Source organism: Ursus americanus, chromosome X, assembly GCF_024610735.1.
Source record: "Ursus americanus isolate L20-20 chromosome X, mUrsAme1.1.p, whole genome shotgun sequence".
Classification (NCBI taxonomy): domain Eukaryota; kingdom Metazoa; phylum Chordata; class Mammalia; order Carnivora; family Ursidae; genus Ursus; species Ursus americanus.
The window spans coordinates 73,941,826-73,955,490 of NC_142164.1; the positions used below are offsets into that span (position 1 = coordinate 73,941,826).

Here is a 13,665-nt window from a genome sequence, read left to right on the forward strand (position 1 = left end):
TTTAAATAGGTGGTGGGGATTAAGGAGTGGGTTTGTCATGATGAGTACTGGTTGATTTATGAAATTGTTGACTTGCTATATTGTACACCTGAAACTAATATAACACTGTATGTTAACTAACTTGAATTAACATAAAAACTTTTTTAAAAGACATTATCTTGTTCCAGGTCACACAACCAGCAATTGGAAGAACTAAGGTTGAACCTCAGCAGGCTGGCTAGTGCCTGAGTTCTCAGCTATCAAGCTATACTGCTTCTAAGTCTAGGGCTATTCCTGGCCTGCTTAACTGAAGCAGAGAGTTGGGGGGGGGGAGAGAGAAGAGAGAGAGCAAGAAAGGGAGACTATGAGCAAAACCCCATGCTTAATTTGATGATGAGTGCTTGGTGCCATGACTGCCCAGTAGTTTACTGTTTAAATGAAGCCCATAAATAAATAATTTGGACATGGGGGTCAGAGGAGGTAGCGGGTTGAATGAGTCATGAGTTACAAAAATGGAACTATCTAGGAGATTAGGCTCCAAAACTAAATACTGGGCCTGATACTAAGGGAAGCATTCACTGCCCATCCTAGTCTTAAATTGACGCACAACTGGGTTTGGCTGCCCCAGAAAGATCTGAGCCCCATAGGAAAGCATTGTATTTCCTCTGAAGGGGCTTTTAGACCCTTGCTTCTCTTTTCCAGCCAGTCCTTTCTACCCTGAGTACAGGCAGGTTGTCTGGGCCACTGGCTTACTTGAAACAGAAATAAAATAAGTCCCCTTGGCTGCTCTCCCCCTACAAAACAGGCCTGAAATAAATCCATGTAAAAGAAAAGGAGGAAACTGCTGTTCCTAGGTATTTATTCAAATACTTATTCAGTCTTTGGCCACATGAGGTCAGTGTAGGCAATGATTTTTGAGGGAAGGGCTTCTGGGTGGTGGTTTAGAGTGGAGTCTGTGCCAACCAGGAACAGAAAACCAAAGAGGTATGAAATTCTAAGCCTGTAACTGGAACTTTGGTATTCACAGGCTGCAGTAGAGAATACTTTCCATGATACATTTCCTCTCCATCCAACACTGTAAGTCAGCAGAGCTATGCCTTTATTCACTCATTCATTTATTCATTCATTTAGTTATTCAGTCATTAAAAAATATGTATCTGTTGAATGCCAAGTACTGTTCTATGTGCTAGAGATACAGCAATGAACAAAACAATCTCTGCCTTTATGGAGCTTTCAGTTTATAAAGGGAGACAATAAATCAATAAGCAAATAATTATATAACTTTTCATATAGTGATAGGGCTAGAAAGAAAATCATGATAATAGGATAGTGATGCAGTGGTACAGTTTCAAAGAGGGTGGTCAGGGAAGGATTCTTTTTGAAAAGATGAAAGAGCTAAGCTTACAGAAAGCTGGAAAAAAGTCTTCAGACAGAGTCAAATTCTTAACCCTATCTGATCCCCCCTTGAAACTCCACCCTTCACAACCAAACAATTCTATGCATCCTTATTCTTTAACTTAAGCAAATTACTCATCACCCTTTCCTCAGGTTACCCTACTTGGGACTAACTTCATGCCTTTCACCTTCTGTAAGGCAGTTGAAATTTTAAAACAATGTTTTATGTTAAGTTACAACTGAAAACAAGTCATAGCTTTTTGAACTTTAAGGAAGTTAAGAGACCTGTTTGAGGTTGCACAGCTACCAAGAAGCAGAGACTGGACTTAACATCTGAAAGTTTTAACTTCTTATCTACTGCGTTTTTCACTTTGCCATGAGCTTCTCAAGGCATGGTGGGGGCACAAATGAGCATCAGACATTTTAGGTGAATGTGAGCTCACAGGTAGCTCTTCCTAGGGACTAGTGTTTAGAATAAGGGAGATGATATTCCCACTTCCCATTGTCACTCCCACCTGGATATGTATTCTGAGGTATGTTGGACAAACTGATGAGGAACCAGCCTGGGGAGGGTTGCAAACCATGCCACAAGGAAGAGCTTAAAGAAATGGTCACATTTATCTTGGAGAATAAATGGTGTGTGTGTGTGTGCGCGCGTATATACAGAGGGGAGGGTTGTTTAGGAAGAATCAGAGTTTGAACCCATGCTAGATATCTTGAAACATTTTAAAGGGGCTATTGTTTAGGACTTGGCTTTTTTTGTATGGCCCAGAGGATAGTAGTGTCCTAACAAATGGTTGAGAGCACAGAATAACGAATTTCAGCTCAAAACAAATAATGGCTTTGAAAACTTCAGAGTGAGCTTCCTGTTACTGGAAATATTCCAGCAGCTGCTGGACAGAACTCATCAGAGATAGTAGGCTTTGGAAATATATCTTACCTGCATGGCTATGGGTTGATGTAAACATTCTGAACCTTAGTTTCTTACTCTTTAAAGAAGTGATAACAATTCTTTCTTTTCAGGCTTCTGGGGAGGATTAAATAAAATGGTATGTTAAAAGGCCTAGAACCATGTGCAACCAAAGTAGGTGATTCCTCCTTCTCCCCCTTCCATTTCTCCTACCTTATCATGTACCTAGAGAGTATCCCTCTGTAGGGAGTTTAGGAGGAAATGACCTTTTATTCCCATTTTGAGTATAAAATTCTATGATTCATTCTGTAGTCATCAACAACTTTATTCATTATCTGATTATGCTTAGGACACTTTACTGTATGACATGGAAATTAGGTGTGTGACTATGTCTCCCACTGGACGGTAAGTTCCTAAGAGCATCTCTGTACCCCTTTGCTGTCAGAATAAGTGCCTATTGGGGCACCTGGCTGGCTCAGTCAGTAGAGCATGCAACTATTGATCTCGGGGTCATGAGTTTGAGTCCCACATTGGGTAGAGTTTACTTAATAAAAACAAATTAATAATAATAATATAAAAGAATAAGTGCTTATTGCATGTAACTGATTTTGGGGGAGCAGTGATCTCTGTGCTGAATAAGTGAACTAACCAGGAGTCTCTGTCCTCAGGGAGCTGATTCTTTTAAATAGGGTGGACATGCACAAATGTGCAAGAGCATCTAGTCATATCAGTAGCCAAGACAATGAACATACAGGATTTAATACCTTCAGACTATCTGTGGCAAGCATTGGGGATTATTAGGTGGTTGGGGTGGAGTTTAATGGAAATAAGTGAGTAGCAGAGGGGTCAGGATAAAATGTGGAACTTTCCTTGGTTATACTTCCTGGAAGAAGTGTGACTTTGGGAGCTATTTGAACTATGAGAGGCAGAAAACTAGGCATTGGCTTTTCCCTGAGAGAAGGCAAAGATTTAAGACTTAGACATCTTGCACCTGGGAAGTAGGCCACTGGGATTCAGATCAGAACATTGAACATTGAAATGGTTTATTCCTGTGACCCAAGAGACATCTTGTCAGATGCTATTGGAGGATAGGACATGTGTTATTTAGTGGCATTTATATAGCACAGTGTCTAAGAGTATAGGCCCTAGAGTCAGACTGTTTGGATTTTCATCTGGGCTCTACCACTGACTAGCCATGTGACTTTGGGCAAGTTATTTAACCACTGTGCCTCAGTTCCCTCATCTGTAAAATAAGGACAATAATAGTATCTACCTCATAGGGTGGTTGTGAGGATTAAGAGTTAATATATGTAAAAGGTTTAGAACAGTCCCTGGCATAGAGTAAGCACTTTATAAGTGTTTATTATTATCTAATTATTGGTCTTTAGATCCTGAGAAATATACTGGGTGCTTATAGTAATTATGGTGTGAGTTTGGGAGCATTTATATTCCAGACCATCTCATGGAGTGATTAGCTCCTCAGCAGTGGCTGTGGTAGAAATGGTGATAACATCTGGCTCAAAGATGGAAGAACTTTCTTCCAACTGCGATTGTCCCAGAGATGAATGGACTGTCTTAAGAGAGAAGAACCTCTTCATTGTTGTGGGTGTTAGAGTTGAGACTAGGTAACTATTTAGTGGGGATGTTGCAGGAGGAATTGAAGGACGGAAGTGGGGTTTTGCTATAACCTAAATTCTCTGATTTCTTGATACTTGTCAGCAGAAGTGTTGGCTGTGGGGTGGGGATAGTGCTGCTTGAAATATGGGGGACTTGTCTAATTTTTTTAATATATATTGTAAACAGAGTTGGGGGGTCACTTCACTCAGAATGCTAAATGCACATGGATGGAGCTGGGATTAAATGTCATGTTCCAGGATCTAAAATCTCTCAAAAGCACTTTTGAAGCTCAAGAGAGAAAGGTTTTGATTTCTGCTTTGCTAGCAATTAGCTGTGTAACCTTGGGCATGTTGCTTCCATTCTCTGGGCCTCAGTTTTCTAACCTAGAGCATAAGTGTTTAGACTAGATTTTTTCTGTGGTCTCATGATGTCTTACTTTCTGTGTTGGAAGATATAACTCTCTGAGTGGAAACAAGTGGATGAAGAAGACATTCATGCATTCAGCAAATGCTAAGTATCTGCTAAGTGTTAGGCACTGTACTGGGCTTGGGGGAGAAAACAGTGAATAAGACAGGCGTGGTCTCTGCCCTTTTAGCTCCACATTCCAGTGCAGGATACAAACAAAAGAAAAGAATTATAATACAGTTTAATAAGCATTCTAAGAGGGGCAAACACAGAGTCCTGTGGGACAAGAATATTATCCAGAATAATTTTGACACGAGAACATCAGAGAAAGCCTTCTGGAAGAGGTGGCACTTGAGTTGAGTTTTGAGATGGGGGCTGGGTAAGGATAGCAGCAGTTGCATAGTTCTTGAGGCAAGAGAACCTGGTGGTTATGAGAACTATGGTAGGCTCTGTTTAGCTGGAGAGTGGAGAATGAGAGGGCACTGGTGAAAGCTGAGGTTAGAAAGACCAAAGGATACCAGATTGGGAAGACATTACATGGCATGTTATGAAATTTGCCGTTAAGGCAGTGGGGAGCTATGGAAGGCCTTTAAGCAGAGGGGTTATATAAGTCAGGCTTCAGCTGCAGAAATTGAATCATTCTAGTTATTTTCAGTAGAAAGAGTCCTAATGCAGAAAATCAGGTGCTTCCAAAATTGGGGGAAGGGCTGGAGGGGCCCCTTTTAGGCTGGGCTTCTAGGAATAACTCCCAGAATACCAGGGGAGCTGTTTTCCATGCCACAAGCAGGAAGGTGAGGCATCAAGGGCTTTGGAAACACACCACCTTATCTGAAGTCTAGGAATCAAGAATCTGCTACTGCCTTAACTATTGACTAGAGTATCATCATACCTCCCAGATCTTCACTGACAAAAACATTAAAAATAAATAAAATAAAATAAAATAAAATAAAATAAAAATAATAAATAAAATAAAATAAAATAAAATAAAATAAAATAAAATCATCCCATTCTCTGATTCCTCAAATACACAAAGCCAGTGAGCAGACACTGGGGCCTATGGAAAAGCAGCATGGCTGCAGAGAACCCTAAAATCTCCATCACTATGCTTGCCAACAGAAGCAGCAGAAATATGGCTTCTGCGTCATTACCTCCTTCCAAATATTGTGCATATGCATATGATTACCAGAAATAAATCACGTCCAGAACACTGGATGCAAAGGAGCCTGAGAAAGGACAGGCTGTTGTAGGTTTTTGGTTTTGAGCTTTTCAGCAATATAGGAGGGCAGGCTAGATGGAGGGTGGCTTGGATCCTGAGCAGCCAATCTATAGTATCTACCATGGGATTAATAGGAACAGAAATGTTTTTGAGACCAATAATTTGGGCAGGAGAATAGAGGCTGAACTGGGGAGAGAGAGCAGCACTAGAGACCAAGTAATGGATGGTAATGAAATCAAAGATGATGAGGAACTGATTAAAAATACCAGTAACAGGGAGACAGAAGAAGGACACATGAGAGAGAGATTAAAGAGGAAGAGAATTACCAGGAGTTAGAGGACTGGTTGGCTGGAAGCAAGATAAACAAGAAGCAAGACTTACGGATATCTCCTAGGGTTTTTTGCAAGGAGGCACTCTTACAAGACAGGGAACTCAGGAGAAAGAGGAAGCTGGCAGGGATGGGAGAAGATGATTTCAATTTTGGACTTATTAAGTTTGAGGTTCTTATGACATGTTCAGGAGGAAATATCCAGAAAGCAGTTGGAGATTCATCTCTGGAATTCAAGAGAACTACCTGGGACTCATCAGCAGAGAATTGTAAGCTGTACGTAGGCAAGGACTTTGTTCCCCTTGGTGTTCAGTAACTTTGTTGAAAGGAGGTGCATCAGTGTGTAGTGTAGGTGGTAGTTTAAGCTTTGGGAATGGATGGGTGCACCATTCTGTGCAAGTGTGGAATGAAGATAAGGGGACTGAGATTAGAAGAACCCAGAGAAATCATGGCCCTTAATGACTGAATGAAGAAGAACACAGACAGGAAGTAAAGACTGTACAACCAGACAGGTCATGTGGATGATGTCACCAAGGCAAAGAGAGCATTTCAGGAAGGAGAAGGGCATCAATGGAATCAAGAGAGAGAGAAGTCAGGGAAAATAAAGATGGAAAATTGGGCATGCCATTTAGTAACAAGTTGGTCATTTGTTTATATTCACAACAGGTTCTAGTTTCCTATGAAATGATGGGAGTGAAAGCCAGGCTGCAGACAATGAAGTGGAGATAGGATACAATTGCACTTTCAAAGGCAAGGAGAACAAGAAACAATAGGTGTTGGCAAGGATGTGAAGAAAGAGGAACTCTCTTGTACTGTTGGTAGAAATGCAGACTGGTGCAGCCACTGTAGAAAACAGTATGGAGATTCCTCAAAAAGTTAAAAATAGAACTACCCTATGATCCAGCAATTGCACTGCTAGGCAATTACCCAAAGAATACAAAAATACTAATTTATAGGGATACATGCACCCCAATGTTTATAGCAGTGTTATCTACAATAGCCAAATTATGGAAATAACCCAAGTGGCCATTGACTGATGAATGGATAAAGAAGTTGTGGTATATATACACAATGGGATATTACTCAGCCATAATGAAGAAGGAAATCTTGCCATTTGCAATGACATGGATGGAGTTAGAGACTATTATGTTAAACAAAATGAGTCAGTCAGAGAAAGACAAATACCATATAATTTCACTCATAAGTGGAATTTAAGAAACAAAACAAATGAACAAAACAAAAGAGAGCAAACCAAGAAACGGACCCTTAACTATGGAGAATAAACAGAGGGTCAATAGAGGGGAGGTGGATGGGAGGATAAGTTAAATAGGTGATGGGGATTAAGAAGTGCACTTGTGATGAGCACTGGGTGATGTATGGAAGTGTTGAGTCACTATATTGTACACCTGAAACTAATATTACACTATATGTTAAATAACTGGAATTCAAATAAAAACTTTTTTAAAAAAAGCAAGGAGAAAGATTCCAGTTGCTTACATTATGGTACTGTCCTGGTCACTAGTATCTGTCTCAACACAATCTAGCAGAGTGGCTTTCAAACTATTTTGGCATTACCTGCTATAAGAAATTCTACAGGGTGCCTGGGTGGCTCAGTTGGTTAAGTGTCTGACCGGCTCAGGTCATGATCTCAGTGTCCGGGGATTGAGCCCCATGTCAGGCTCCATGCTCAGCGGGGAGTCTGCTTCTCCCTCTCCCTCTACCCTCCCCCAACTTGTGCTGTCTCTCTGTCTCTCTCAAATAAGTAAAATCTTAAAAAAAAGAAAGAAATTTTACATCACAACCTAGCACATTTATATTTATATATAAGTGAAACAAAAGCTTTATTAAACCATAATTATATGGACATTTCATATAAATGGAATCATACAAAAGCCTTTTTTGTCTGGCTTTTTCACTTAGCATGATATTTTCAAAGTTCATCTATATTGTTGAAGTAATAGTACTCCATTCCTTTCTATGGCTGAATAATATTCCATTGTATGGCTGCATCACATTTTGTTTATCCACTTAACAGTTGATGGACATTTGAGTTTTTTCCATCTTTTGGCTATTGTGAGTAATGCTATTATGAACGTTCATGTACAAGATTTTGTGTGGACATTTTTTTTTTCATTTCTCTTAGGTATACACATAGAGGTGGAATTGTTGGGTCAAATAGTATACCTATGTTTAACTTTTTGAGGAACTACCACACTGTTTTCCAAAGTGGCTTCAACCATTTTGACCAGCAGTGTTATGAAGGTTCTGATTTTTCCACATCTAGCTTTTCTATTATAACCATTCCTGGGCCTTATTACAAATAATGCTGTAATAAATACACTGCATTTGCATTTCCTGCATTTGATTTGCATTCTCCCGATGGCTAATATGTTGGGCATCTTTCCGTATGCTTATTGACTATTTCTTGGGAAAAAATGTTATTCAGAACCTTTGCCAATTTTTGAATTGGGTTATTCTTCTTTTTATAATTGACTTGTAAGAGCTCTTTATACATTCTAGGTACAAGTTTCTTATCAGATATATAACTTCCAAATGTTTTCTTTCATTCTGTGAGTTGTCTTTTCATACTCTTGATAGTGACCTTTGAAGCACAAAAGTTTTTAATCTTGATGAAGTCCAATTTATCTATTTTGTTGTTGTTGCTTGTGTTTTTCATGTCATATCTAAGAAATCATTGCCAAATTAAAGGTCACAAAAATTACCCCTATTGCCCTCATTTTGTTAAACTTTGGCACAATATCATTATAACATCTAAGCAAGTAATAGTGATTCCTATTATCACCAAGTGTCCAGCCTGTTCAAATTTCCAGTTGTTTCTTAAATATCACAAATGTGTGTTTGCAGAAGTGTGCATACACACACACACACACACACGTTCCACCTAAGTCAAAGTTTTTCCTATTTATTTATTAAAAATCCAGGTTGTTGGTCCTGTAGTTGTTTTGTCTTTATTTTTTTTAGTCTTTACCTCCATATTGCAGTTTAATATGTTTTTCTGTCCTCTTGTGTGTTCTATAAGTTGATAATTGATCTAGAAGCTTGATCTGATTCAGGGTTTTATGTTGTTATGGTTTGGCATGAGTCATTCGTAGGTGGTGTTATAAGCCCAAACCTTTGAAGTGGGGACTTCTTTGGGTTTCATTCTATCTTGTAGGGCTAGGGGCCATTTTGTTTATAACCTGCATTCATTCAGAATTTCCAGTCATTTAGTTAAGATGAGTGACTCTTCTAGCCTCAACGATTTCTAGAGAATAAATAGCAATTGTCATTCCTCTTAGAGTCTATAATATTCCAGGAGTTCCAGAACTTAATTTGTTCTACTGCTGGCTAATCTAGTTTCTGCCCCACCCCCACCCCCCACCAATATCTATCTGTTTATTTTTACAGTCCTAGGATGTAAGAGGAAGAAGGGCCCTTAGAGATCTGTATAAGGGATTCCTGGGTTTTTGAGATCCCAGGAACCTGCTGAAATTGCATGTATTTTTTCTGAGGTGAGGGTTCAGAGCTTTCACTGAATTTTCAGGTAGTTTTAAGTCCTCATGTGACGAAGGGAGATGGAGGCCGGGAGAGGGGAAAGGAGGTGCCCAAAAGTCATAAAGCAAGTTTAAAGTAGGGCTGGGAGTAAATCTGAAACCTTCCTGTCCAGGGCTTTTTCCCTTGTTCCAGACACAGAATCAGGAACACGGAGCAGGATAGTGATTACAAGCATATTGCAAGTTTTGTAGAGGCTTTTTCAGTTGCAAAGTTGGCTTCTCTCCATTGTACCTAGCTTGCTGTAAGAGTGCAGTCATAGTCTCAAGAAACCATAAACAGGAAAAGAAATTCACCTGCAAGTGCAGGGATATCAGAGAAGGCCAAATAGAATTGGATTTTGGATAATTTGTAGTGTGTCTTTGTGGTTCTGTTGACAGCACTGGTTTTTTGAATGTGTATAGCTAATTATGAGTTGCCAGTAAATACTTAGGCAGTGGCCAAAGGACCCTTTGCTTCCTCCTTGGCCCAGACTCCAAAATAAGTGGATGCCAAGGTATGCCTCCTCCCTACCTATTTATCCCTTTTCCCCCGTTCCTTTTCCACCTTCTTCAACCATTTTCTTCCTTTATTTTCCTTCACCCTTTTTCTTCACCTTGTCCCCTATCTCTTCTCCCTCCTTCCCATCTTTCCTTCTCTTTCCCCTGCTTCCATTAGTCTTCCCTTTATTCCTCCTTCTCCCTCTCCCGCCACGCCCTCTTCTTTCCTCCCACTTGTGTGCACCCTCCCCATTTCCTCTCCCTACATCCCCCCTCAACCCACCCCCAACAATTTCCCCACCCCCACGCCAGAGCCGGCGGCCATTGGCTCGCGCTAATGGTGGGGGGAAGGGAAGGCTTGGGCCCTCCGATTGGTTGCCGGGGCTAGCACGCCAGCTGAAGTCCCGCCCCACCCAGCGAGTAAGCGCACCGCTGCAGCATCTGCTATTGGCCGAGGGGACTGTCAGCAGCTCCGGCTGCTCCTCACGCAGGCGCCCACAGTCGCTAGGTGAATAAAAACACCGCCTACGGGCTGGGGAGGGGGTGGGGAGAGGAGAGGGAGAGAGCCAGCAAGGCAGGTTTTCAATGAGAGGCTGGAAGCCGGGAGCACCGCGGAGAGACCAAGGAAGCAGGCTAGAAAAACGAGGAAACTAGGAAAGCGAACGACCTAGAGGGAGTAGGGGAGACCGAGACTGACCTGTAGCCAGGCAGGTGGACAGACGCACGTCCGGACAGACAACCGAGCAGGCGCAGGAGAACCTCGCACTGGTTCCTCCCGCCTTTCCCTTTGAAAGCCAGGATTTTGCCTTTTGCTTGGCGCCCGAGAGAGAATGCTGGACTCTGCCGACTACAGCGCGAGCTAAGATTTCTCAGCTAGGGAAGAAAGATCAGCTTAATCCTGAGAAGGGGGAAAGCAGTCTCCCCTGTCCCCATCCCCCCCCCATACCAAACTGGGGCGCCAAACCCGGCCCTTCCCCAACCACCGACTTCCTCCTCTCCTTTCTAGCATGGTGGCTGTATGGACAGTCTGACAGAACAGAGACTGACATCTCCCAATCTGCCGGCCCCCCACTTGGAACACTACAGTGTTCTGCATTGCACCATGACCCTGGATGTGCAAACTGTAGTTGTTTTTGCCGTGATTGTAGTCCTCCTGCTTGTCAATGTCATACTCATGTTTTTCCTGGGAACGCGCTGAATGGAGTCCAGCTTCCTGAGCTGTTGCGAACTCTCGCTTTGATTTCATCCCAAGAACCACCGAGAATAAAAAAGAGACAGACAGACAGAGACAGGGAAAGAAAGGGAGAGAAAGAGCAAGCTTTCTTACTCAGGGGGGAAAACGTTTTGAGCTTCAACATGGCCTCGCTGTGATATGTATGACGTTGGTATATTATCTCTCCCTAAATCTTTTGTCATGTCTTGTCTTTTAAATATGCCTGTGAATGTAGTTGCTTATTGCTTGAGTAGAATTGTTGATAAAGAAATGCATTCTATTTAAGTGTGCATGTGTGTGTGCATTCGCCATCTATGTGACGTTCACGGAGCAAGATCTGCGTCCTTAAACAGTGGCTTTGCTGTTTGTGGTGTTTTGTCAATTCATTTTCTTGAAAACTTCCTTTAAATTCTATCAGGGAATTTTAGTCAAAAATTCTCTCTTGCCATCAGGAGTGAATTTGGGGTTGTTTGTGGCCAAGGATGGTTGTGGGAACAACGTGATGGATTTTTGAGATCTTAGGAAAGACAGTCCTGCACTGGGTGTTAAGAGGGGGAAAATGATACAAGGAATGAATTTAGAAAAAATGATTCTTTAGTTTCAAATGAGAAGTAAGAATTTGAGAAGTGACGTGGTCGGGTGTGTTGAGCTGGCAGTTGGTGATTTTGTCCTTTGACTCAATTTGCTGTCCAGGGTTTAGTTCATAGTTTCCAATTTGGAGAGAAGCCACCTTTAAAACATTTCTTAAAGCATTAAATGTCAGTTTCTTTGGAATTATGGACTGAGGCATAAAAACCTTCTTTGATGTTTATGAATTGGCAAGAGGAGACATTGACAAGAGCTGGTTGGGTTCCTTTTCCCAAAGAAGATTGTACCCCTGGATTTGAATTTGTGGATTTTCTCTGTGTGTCCTCTGAAAAACAACAAAAGCCAGCTCTTTACCCACCTTGGGAATAATAGTTTTTGTATATGCCTCTTTTGGATAATCTTATTTGCAATGATGTTCTTGAACTACAATTTTAAATAGAACTTGATAGTGCTAATGATAAAGTGGTGGGTTTTGTTTGCTTTCTTGTTCTTTAAAGATCAGAGGTCTCTAACTGAAAGATTTCCATAACAAAATGAAAGTATGTATCATGCTAAATTAAGAGTTTTGAGCACCCCCCCCCAAAAAAAGTCTGGGTGGAATAGGATGAGAGCTGGGGAAAACATGAGCTAGAAGCAACATTCAATTTTGACATATATTTGCATTTCTGTATCAGATGGTAGTGGTGGTCGTTGCTGTTATTATTGCTGTTATTTTCGTGTTTTTCTTTCTGCTGAGAAAGCTTTTGGAAAAGCCAGGAAAAAAGGTCTCTGATGCCAATGTGCATGATACTTATTTTCCTCCTACCTCCACCCACTGATTGGCAGGTATTCCTCATTCTGTGTTTACCTGACTTGAAATAGTGCCGTTTCTGGCCCATGTAGCAGTGAATCAGGGTGCATACAGTCTACACACATGTTCCCCCTACACCCGTGGGGGTGGCTGCTCACGTGTGATGTACGAATCTGCTGGCATTGTGCTGTCAAGTTCCATGTCCTATTGTTCAGTGTCTTTGGAAATGATTATGAAGGGAAAGGGGCTGTGAAGGGGGCTCTTGAAATTGTCCTGGTCTCAGAACCCAGAGAGTATTATTTAATGGCGTCAGAAGAGGTTTTGAGCCTCAGGGTGTGCTCTTGGTTCCATGTGGGTAAAAGGCTTTTTATTATGATTATGATTATGATTCTGTTGGTACCATGGTATAAGCATGATCTGAGAAGTCTGCTTTTTCTTGGGAAATCTGGGAAGATTCTTATTTACTCTTTGGTTCCTTTGTTGGGAGGGGGGCTGGATTGAACTGAACTTGTTTCTTTGCAAAGAGAATCTTGTGATCCACCCCACCCCACCACATACTCTTAGCTCCGGCAGTATATCTAAAGTAAGCTTATGTTTTGGCTGGGCACTTTGTTTTGAGACACATTGGACAGGAAAATCTCTAGGCTGGGCAGCTACAGACTTGGGTTCTCTCTTTTGAGAGATTATTTGACCTTGGGCAATTTTTTTAACTTCTTGATGTGTTTGGGGTTCCCTGTAACATTGGCATTTGGGGTTGGTTGGACTAGGTGACCTCCAAGTTATTGCATTTGGTGAGTTTGGGTGCCCATAGGCACTTGAAATCAGAGGGGGATTAACTGTAAAGACAAGTGAAAAGGAAAATGAAATATTAATCAATGGGTGATAGGGCAGGGGAGGAAAAACCTGGTTGCTGATATCTGGAGAAACTTGTTTTACCTAAGGGATTTTTTTTACCTAGATGTGTGGGAAGAAAACTGGACTACAACAATGTAATGCTTTTTCGGTTTTTTTCCCCCTTTAAGGTGAGAAGGGTTCTCTAAGGCTAGTCTTTGAGCCAGGTTTGTGGCAAAGTAGTCTCATGAAATGCCACAACCTTCACCTCTGGGTGCCTGAAGACCTTTGGCAGAGAACCTTTGGGAATGTATGTGTGTAGGGTGTGTGGCAGTGTCTGTGGGTGTGTATGCACACCCTTC

At 41.4% G+C, this 13,665-nt stretch overlaps 2 protein-coding genes across 8 annotated transcripts in view; both read left to right on the top strand.

Moving 5' to 3' along the window:
- Nucleotides 1-13,665, top strand: part of ARHGEF9 (Cdc42 guanine nucleotide exchange factor 9) — a 318,010-nt gene that overhangs the window by 53,736 nt on the left and 250,609 nt on the right. The window contains exon 1 of one of the 7 annotated variants that reach the window (XM_045795971.2): nucleotides 11,094-11,266. The exons of 4 other annotated variants lie outside the window; for them this stretch is intronic. In XM_045795971.2, coding sequence (XP_045651927.2) covers nucleotides 11,258-11,266 — 9 coding nt within the window. In that variant the 5' untranslated portion in view covers nucleotides 11,094-11,257. Of the gene's footprint in view, nucleotides 1-11,093; nucleotides 11,267-13,665 lie in introns of those variants that run through there. 2 more of the 7 variants (XM_045795970.2, XM_087860179.1) reach the window with 2 other exon arrangements.
- LOC148106943 (uncharacterized) lies at nucleotides 10,433-11,080 on the top strand. Its single transcript, XM_087860181.1, has one exon. The coding sequence runs from the start codon at nucleotides 10,900-10,902 to the stop codon at nucleotides 11,077-11,079; it is 180 nt and encodes a 59-aa protein (XP_087716307.1). The 5' UTR covers nucleotides 10,433-10,899; the 3' UTR covers nucleotide 11,080.